Source organism: Sander vitreus, chromosome 20, assembly GCF_031162955.1.
Source record: "Sander vitreus isolate 19-12246 chromosome 20, sanVit1, whole genome shotgun sequence".
Classification (NCBI taxonomy): Eukaryota; Metazoa; Chordata; class Actinopteri; order Perciformes; family Percidae; genus Sander; species Sander vitreus.
Window position 1 is genome coordinate 12690100 of NC_135874.1, and position 9545 is coordinate 12699644.

At 40.9% G+C, this 9545-nt stretch overlaps 1 protein-coding gene across 1 annotated transcript; it reads left to right on the top strand.

Moving 5' to 3' along the window:
* Positions 1-308: 308 nt before the first annotated feature.
* ythdf2 (YTH N6-methyladenosine RNA binding protein F2) lies at positions 309-9127 on the top strand. The gene is made up of 6 exons (XM_078277041.1): positions 309-511; positions 737-761; positions 1990-2069; positions 3587-5275; positions 7712-7777; positions 8089-9127. The coding sequence occupies exons 1-6, from the start codon at positions 485-487 to the stop codon at positions 8110-8112; spliced, it is 1911 nt and encodes a 636-aa protein (XP_078133167.1). The 5' UTR covers positions 309-484; the 3' UTR covers positions 8113-9127.
* The last annotated feature ends 418 nt before the right edge of the window (positions 9128-9545 follow it).

Consider the following 9545-nt stretch of genomic DNA (forward strand, 5'->3'; position numbering starts at 1 on the left):
TGAGATGTTTAATTGTTTGATATAAATCGACATAATTTCTCCAATGAAACTCAGTTTTATGAGAATTATAAATTATGAAATAACATTCCATAATAATGATAATGGTAATACGTGATTTAATTGTTTCAGTTTATTGGTTTACACAATGTATGCATTTATTTGTTGTCTATTTAATATCAAATTCATTCAATTCAACGTTACGTGCTAGATATTAGTGTGACAGCTCGTGGGTTAAACCTGGCTCCTCCGCGCCTTTAGGGGGCGCGTGTCCGCTGTTAATAAATGCCATCGTGGGTTGACGAGGGCCGCCCAGCCATGTTGAGGAGTCTGTCAAGCAAACTGCAGCCCGCCATTGTGTAGAAACCAGGCTCTATAGAGAGATAGGGGCGCTTGGGTGAAACTCTTCAATAGCTAGACCAATTCTGCACCCTGCCGCTTTTATTTAGGAGTAAATACAGTTACACAGACTCCGGGGGGGAAAGACATGTCAGCCAGCAGCCTTCTTGAACAGGTAAAGAGAGGTATTTTCTGAACATTTACGAGGGCCAAATTTCTCATCATCGCGACGGCTAGCGAGGATAGCTTAGCTCAGAGGCAGCGGCTGTGGCTCAGTAGTGCAGTAGGCCTGACCACCTGCTAAAGGAACTGACTGCTGAAAATATATCTCTTCATCTATTTTTCCCCTTCCTCTCTTCTCATAAATCAAACCTTCATGAATCACCTGGACCCAATCCAGAGACCGAAAGGCCAAGCTAATAAAGGTAAGAACAAATATTGGCTAACATCGACTTTGGTTGAGTGAATGCGGATCTTTTTATGTGCGGTGCGCTTTGAAAACCTTACGTGCGCGGATGCGATAGCTTGTCTCCTATAGCTGCTTGGCAAATGGGCCTGTCTGTTTAAGTTGTCAAATGTTTTTGCTTTTGATTTGCTACTTCAATGAAACTCAAAACTACATTGTGTTTCATAAATGTTCTCGGCCTTAACTCAACATTCGTGAGTTTCCTTAACATCCCTGAAATGGCAGGTTCCCACAGTTAGCATTAGCTATCTCTTGACTAGCTAACGTTAAATGGCAACATGATACACATCAGCATCCTTTTCCTGGTTGAACTTGCAATGCTTTTTAATGCACTGACTGGTGCTAGAATACACTCTTACTACTCAGGCTCTCTTTTTATTGGTAATGTAACACATTTTTGCAGTGTTTAGCTACAGGTGCCGTCCTATTATGCTGGACACTTGGCTAATGTTAGCAAAGTCCGTCATGTTGAAAGGACTCTTGGCGCTCGTTAACATGGAGACGCTGCGCATTGTATGCAGCTAACCACCCAGCTAGCGCGCTAATATTAGCTGGTTGCTAAGTTAACCCAAAATGACACGTCTTCCGACATGCTTTTTCTGTGTCCTAATGGGCCTCGCGCTTTCCCGTCATCATGTTGTTTAGACTGTAATGTAAGTTAACATGTATTTACTAACCTGTCTGTGTTATTTAACTTGTACATGTTCTGAAAAGCTCACCCCATCCCAGAGTCCCATATCGCCCAACACAGTAACATCAGCTATAACCGAACACTCCGAAACTTGTGAAAACAAAGCACTTGCGAAAGACATTAAATCTGCTCTGGAAATATCAGTATTGGCGTGTACCTAGATTACATTTTAATGTCTATTTTGATGAGAGAATCAGAATGTCTTAAGTGTTTTGTGCCAATATGTAACCAGTGCCAAGTGCATTCAATTCTTCACTGGGACTGATTCATCTTGTATGCAAGATTATGCTGTGTAATCAGAAGCCTAATGAGCAGTTACAGTATTTGATGTCTTATCATGCTCAAGCAGGCATTTCCTGTGTCACTCAATAATTGCAAGGAGTGGTTATGTTGTGTAACAAGTGGTGATGTATGATGATGACCAGATATGTCACCGCTCACATCTCTGTAGTCACAAACCTATATTCTGTTTACATCAGTGTTGTTTTCTTTTCAGTGCAAAACGGAGCTGTGACCCAAAAGGATACCTTGAATGACGATGAGTTTGAGCCTTACCTGAATACTCAGGCCAGACAGGTAAGCTTTTATTGATCGGTGTTTGCCAACAGGTGCTGCATTTTAGTTGAACCGCTTTAATTATTTAGGCTAACATACCGTCAAATTATCAAACGACTGAAGTACCTTCAAGTTAGTTTTTCTTCATGGTTAATCATAAATCTTTTGTCTCTCAGTCAATTAAAATCAACAAGTTGTAGTTTCAACCTGGACTTCAGTGCATGTCTTTATTTTAAGAGTTTATTTTTGTCTTTTGAATCTGAATCCCCTTTAAATCTGAATCACCTTTATTGGCCAAGTATGTGTACACATTTGAGCCCGGGTTTCGCATTGCTGTCAATGCACTTACACAGTAATAGACATAACAGTTAAAACTAGGACAAGCTGGACAAATAAGGTAAAGACTAGACAGGACTATTATGTACACAAGTATGGAAACATTGTTTTTATAATATTAAAAAGCACCAGTGACCAACCATTAAAGCAAAACTTCTATTTACATAGAAGTTTATATAAAGTGTTTAAGTTGTAAACTATACAACTAGTGCAAAGATATAATACCTAATGGATCTACATGGACTAGATGATTTATCTACAGTCATTTAGGTGTATTTAAGAAAAAAGTAGCTCAATTCCTAAAATAAGTAGCACATATCCGGTGTCAACAGTAATGATGGCCTGATCGCCTGGGTCAATTTATAAATGTCTTGATCAATATTGACATTGCAGTTTAGCTCAGAACATCCCTAATATTTACTTGTTAATGCTACCTTGGTAAAATGTATTTTTGTTTGATATATTTGATATTTGAGATGTCAGGCTATTGTTAAACCGGAGCCTAGGGAGTTAAGAGAGAAGTTTTATTGATGTGACTTTTTGGTAAGAACTCCCAACAAATTTCCCTACCAGAAGATTAATATACGTACTTGTAGACTGCCTTGTTTCAGGGGCCTCTTTTTATGTTTGCACATCCTTGCTTTTTGCATTACAGAAGAATACAGGAAGACATTAATGATTGTGCAGCAGGAATGAGCGCCTCTGTATATTAAGTTTTTAGTGGCCTTGAATTTTTATTTCTCTTCGGTAGAGGATTTCCCCTTGTGTAGTAACAGACCTACTGTCTGAAGTGGGCTGTAAAGGAAATAATGGAACCTGTATTTTCCTCCACTGAGAAGAATGCACCATCCTTTAGTTAAAGAGACTGTTGCACCTTTTTCCTAATGTATAGTGCAGTGCTATGCATTTACAGATCAGGTCGGAGGAGGGATACTAAGAAAGCACCATTATTGTGTGGTGAATTATTGGATTATTATTATTAATAATAATAATAATAATAATAATAATAAAAATTATTATTATTAAATGTATTTGCTCATCTTTTATCTCGGTCTGACTTTTTGGATCTACAACAAGGTATAAATGTATCAAATAAAACACTGTTAATAATAATCTGTTACCAATTAAATTTTAGTTTGTTGTTGCAAAGAATTGTTTTTTGTTTACCTCTTGTCACTAAAACTAATTCTTTTTCTATTTAGAGCAATGCCTATACGGCCATGTCGGACTCGTACATGCCCAGCTATTACAGCCCCTCCATAGGATTTTCCTACTCCTTAAATGAGGCAGCATGGTCCACAGGTGGGGACCCTCCTATGCCTTATCTGGCCTCCTATGGACAGTTGAGCAATGGGGAGCCCCACTACCTCCCGGACGCTATGTTTGGCCAGCCAGGCCCCCTGGGGAGCAATCCTTTCCTTGGCCAGCACGGTTTCAACTTCTTCCCCAGTGGCATCGACTTCTCGGCATGGGGCAATAACAGCTCTCAGGGACAGTCGGGGACACCGCAGAGCTCTGGCTACAGCAGCAGCTATGCCTATGCTCCCAGCTCACTTGGGGGTGCCATGATCGATGGACAGTCCCCATTTGCACCTGCTGCCAATGAGCCCCTGAACAAGGCACCTGGTATGAACAGCCTTGACCAGGGCATGGCAGGGCTCAAGATCGGTGGTGCCGCTCCTGGTGGTAATGGGGACATGGCTCCTAAGGTGGTTGGCTCTGGTTTACCTGGTGGGGGTCCCCTTGGTCCTGTATCATCTGTAGGACCTCCCAGCATGCCTCCTGTCTCAATTGCCCCTGCCAAGCCCGCCTCCTGGGCCGATATTGCCAGCAAGCCAGCCAAGCCTCAACCCAAGCTGAAAACCAAGGGTGGCATGGCCGGTGCCAATTTGCCACCTCCGCCCATTAAACACAACATGGACATCGGCACTTGGGACAACAAGGGCAACATGCCTAAAGCTGCCACCCCACAGCAGGTGCCCCCTATTCCCAGCAACGGGCAGCCGCCCAATCAGGCTTCCCCACAGCCAGGGGCTACTGCTGTAGGGAACCCACAAATGCCCCTCAGCAATGGACAGCTGGTATCCCCTGTTTCCCAGATGGGGCAGCATCAGCTTCCACCCAGTGGGCAACCAGGTATGGGTCAGATGCCCCAGCCTCCTCTCTCCCAGGGTCCTCCTCCCAACCAACAGCAACCATCTCAACCTACTCGTTGGGTCCCTCCACGGAACCGGGCCAATGGATTTGGGGATGGCAGTGGGAGTGGTACAGGCCAGTCACCTCCCACTTCGTCTGGTGTCGGTGTGGTTCCGGGAGTCCCCTCTGAGCCTCACCCAGTCTTAGAGAAGTTGCGCATGGTCAACAATTATAACCCCAAGGACTTTGACTGGAATCCCAAGCAGGGTAGAGTGTTTATCATCAAGAGCTACTCCGAGGATGACATCCACCGCTCCATCAAGTATAACATCTGGTGCAGCACGGAGCATGGCAACAAAAGGCTTGATGCAGCTTACCGTTCATTGGGTGGAAAAGGGCCGCTTTATCTTCTGTTCAGTGTCAATGGGAGTGGTCACTTCTGTGGCGTAGCAGAGATGCGCTCACCCGTGGACTATAACACGTCTGCCGGCGTGTGGTCACAGGACAAGTGGAAGGGTCGTTTTGATGTGCGCTGGATCTTTGTTAAGGACGTTCCCAACAGTCAGCTACGGCACATTCGACTAGAGAACAACGAAAACAAGCCAGTGACCAACTCTCGGGACACACAGGAGGTACCACTGGACAAGGCCAGGCAGGTGCTAAAGATCATCGCTGGATATAAACACACCACTTCCATCTTCGATGACTTTTCTCACTACGAGAAGCGTCAGGAGGAGGAAGAGTGTGTGAAAAAGGTAACCAAAGTTACTGTTGAATAAAATGAGTGATAAAACGGACGAATGTAAAAAGAGTGCGCTGCTATAACGTGTTGAAAAAAGGTGCAGTATATGAAGCTAGGGCTGTGCAGTTAATCAAAATTTTAATCGCAATTACGATCTTGGCTCCTAATGATCACAAAAATAGAATAATCAAGAAATTATTATTTTGCACATTACGTTTTGCAAGTAAACTTGTGTTCAGAATGAAAAAACAATTTTCAAATGGGAAAAGTATTAAGTGAAATGTCACACTTCAAGGTGTTTTCACTGTTTTGTTTAACTTTTTCCGTGTGTGTGTGTGTGTGTGTATATATATATATATATATAATTGCAACATCTTTCCAAAAGTCCTCGAGTAATCTCGTTGAATAATCGTTATTTCAATATTGACATTTTTTTCCATTAGCAGCCCTATATGAAGCCGGTTTGGGTGTGCATGTACAATTTTTCCTTTTGCATTACAAAGAAATTCAGGAGCAGCTCAAGGATTTAAAGCTGGATTGAGATCCTTGTCAGAATTCAGTGTGATTATACACAGGAGGGTTTTTTTTGGATTTTCCTTTCTAATTTTCACTGTGGTGTTTTTACCTGTTTCACCGTGTCACTCATATGTATTACACTGCTTTACAATAGAATAATGGACACAGGAGAATGAACACCGAAATAATTTTACTTGGCGATACTCTCTCAACGCTAATATTACGAAATGGAAATATTCAATGGATTACATGAACATCTGAAAATTGAATTTATCGGTTTGTATTGTAGTTAAGTTGTTTCATTTTGATAGCCTTATCCGGGGTTTCTGTTATCGTCACCACATACTTGGCTGTGTATTCTCCTGAAGATATGTGAAATGTATTTTTTTTTTTTATTTTTTTTTTTAAATGCCTTATGTCTGAACACACATTTTGGTATTGGGTGAAATCTGTTGAGCTTATTTTGTGTTGGAACTTTCAGCATCAACATGAGGAAAAAAATAGAAGCGCAAATGTATATTGCAGCTCATATAATGTAGTGATACTTGTATGCATCTTTTGCATTTCTTATTGTGAGTGTGGGTACTGTTTAATACTGGGGCTTTGGTGTCCTGCACAGTTGTATTGCATCTTTTTACCTGACAGAGGGTACAATTAGGGTAAAGTATGCCAAGACAACATAAAATTGTCTTACTTCCTTTACATAACAGCTCCTTAACCGTAATTGCCATTATTTGCCTACTTTCTTATTAGATGTAGAAAAGCTTATTCTGTAGATACAGAAGCATTTATTTTTCAGTGTTGATTTTAGTGGGTTCATGCCAAGAACTGCTTTAGTTGGCTTTATTTACTCCACTGTATCTTTTTGTATATTTGAGGTATGCTTTATAAGCATAGTTTATATAGCCTGTTAAAGCCACACAAATGTGTTGCTTACAGGTTACGGTATTTAAGTATTTTCATTGTTTTGCAATTGTACAGCTCCGTTTTCGTCTGCTATTCATTTAAGAAATGTGAGAAACTGATCATGACATTTTAGATGCTTATTCATGTACAACATTTTAATAAGACTGACCAGTAGTTGTCCAAAACTAGTGAATTATGTATCTTAAAAACTTGTATTAACACCCAGACTTGAGAATGTTACCTGACAGCATAGCGATGTATACAAGGGATGAACTCTGTCTATGAACTCTTTAGCCAGAGCATACATTAGTAATTCAAGTTGCGCTTTTTATTTTTCATGTAATTGGTTAATTAGGTTATAGATTTGGCATGTGAGACATTTTTACCAAAATCTAATGCCTGTGTGATGGTCTGTATAATTTAGCTTATCATGAAGTGGCGTGGTAATGCAAAGTTGCTAGACTTTTATCAGCAGAGGATTTTGATCAGACTGGTTTTCAATGCCTCATTTCCACTGCATTGGTCACTCAACTCCCTTTTGTTACCAGGTTTGTTTCCCACTGCAGGTGGCACCCCCTCAGTGTAGGGGGGATTCTCATCTGAGCCCCCATAGAATTGTCGTGTGAAACTGCCATGACGTAATCTTCAGCACGACACTTGCTGAATCCTTTCATTGGCAACCAAACAGGACTGTCTGCACTTCGTTTGTTGTACAGCGTAGTTCTGTGGGCTGCCATTTTAAAAAATGAATAAATAATAATCTATAAATAAAAATTGGCATGTTTGTGCTGGATGTTGCGGCAGTGACGATTCTCTGACAATCGCTGGTCAGAGGTGGTGCCAAAAAAAAAGTAACCTATTATCCATAACTTTTGCTTATGGAAAACCAAAAAAGAGCGAGTTGAGTATAGTCGTACCATGCAGTGAAAATGCGGCATATATACCCTTTTTGGCCAAATTTCTGAGATCTGGTCTTGGTGACTTGTCTGTTCCAGTTACACTCAGTCTTTACTCCTGTGTGTGACAGGTGGAGGTCCAAGGCAGTGAGCCATATCCCAGCAACCCAAGCAACAGGAGTCATTACAGGCTGCAGGTAACTTGCTTCATCTGTCACTAGATGCAGGAGCAGTTATGATAATTTCAAACATTTCAGGTTCATGTTAAGTTTTTGCAGTTCATGAATGTTGAGCAAAAGTCAAGCATCTACAACCTGTATCTGTTACTATATCCGAACTGATTTGCAACTTTCATAATGAACAAATGGAAGCTAGGGAGGATGTGCATGGCTTGTTTAAAGAAGGAACCAGAAGGATTTGTAGGAATCTGGGTCAACTGTAGTTCGAAAATACAAACATTTTGTATGTTGTGTGTAACTTGGTGTATTTATTTCTTTATTTGTTCTAGGAGCGCCAAGGACGAGTCAAGTAACAGTTGGTGCTTTGGTCAAAAGACTGCAATGCCCCCCCCCAAAAGAAAAAAAGCCCTGTCCACCCTATCATTACATCCAGATCTCTCTAAGAAATTCTAATAGGGGTGAAGAATTAACTAAGGACAAAAAAACTAAATGAAGACATTCTTGATTTCTTTTGACTTTAAAGACTTACTTCGAACTTGTAGTAAAAAGAAAAGGAAACGATTATTCATAGGACTACAAATAAATGCATAGCATCCTTAGGTGAAATCTTTTTTGCCCCACCCCATTCCATTACATATGCTTTTCCCTTGTATGCTGCTTTTTCCCTTCTTTTTTTTTTTTTTTAAAGAAAGGATCATCCTGTTTTTATGGTCCAAGAGCAAGTCTGTAATTCTCACACAAACACACAAATCCAATAGAAATTCGTAGTGTTGACTTATAATAGTGTCCCAAAGGCAAGAATGGGCAGTTTGTCTCATTTTCTTTGTAACTCACCCCGTCTTCTGAGGATGCTCACATCTTTAACCAAGACCCAGTGGAGTTTCCTCCAAGTGGATTTTCATGGTATACTGGTATCAACTGCGCTCACTCCAGAATCTGTTTCGTACATGCTTGCCATGGTTTTGTTTGAGAGGACTGCAGATGTTCAGGATGGCCCTCCTTTTGTTTTCGCATGTGGAGTGTTGGACTGTGTGTGGGGAAAGGTAGAGTACGGAGGATCTGGAGAGGAAGAGTAGGGAGGGGGGTCAAGAGTTTGAAAGCAGAAGAAATGTTATGTTGATGAGCCTTGCTCAGTGTATAATTTTATGGTCTAAAAAAAAATTGGGGCCCTCTGTTAACAGTCTTCATTGGACTTTATTTACCCTCTTTTTCTTTCTCTTGGACAAATTAATTCATCGTTGCGATGGGCTGCTTTTGTTTTTTGTTTTCTCTTTCCTCCATTTTCTAAAAACAGTGATGCGAGTGGCCTTGCCCCCACTCTTTCTATTAATCAGTTCAAAAGTAATAAATGTGGTATATTAAGCAGAACTGGTGTGCATTCCCCTTGTTTGACTGTGTACCGCAATTTTGTCATGCAGCGTGTCTGTGCATTCCTTCTGTTTTTCTTTTCCCAGATGGGTATACGAATGTTTTTCTGCTAACCTTCATACTCGACCCGTCCACTCCCCAACCTGACTTCCCATTTTCACCTGCATTTCTTACACCTCTATTTTCCAAAACCACCTTGTCCTCCACACTCCATTTCTGACTGTTCAGCCAGCCGTACACACTATAATATCACAATCAGCTTCCACCATTTTGAGAATGCCATTGTTGGGGAGTAAAAAAATAAATAAATTGCAAGGTCCTCCTTTCAAAACTACTGGCTTTTTTGTGGCATAATAAAGATGCTCCACAAAGTGTCTCATTAGCTTTTTTTTTTTCTTTTTCTTTAGTCACATGGGTG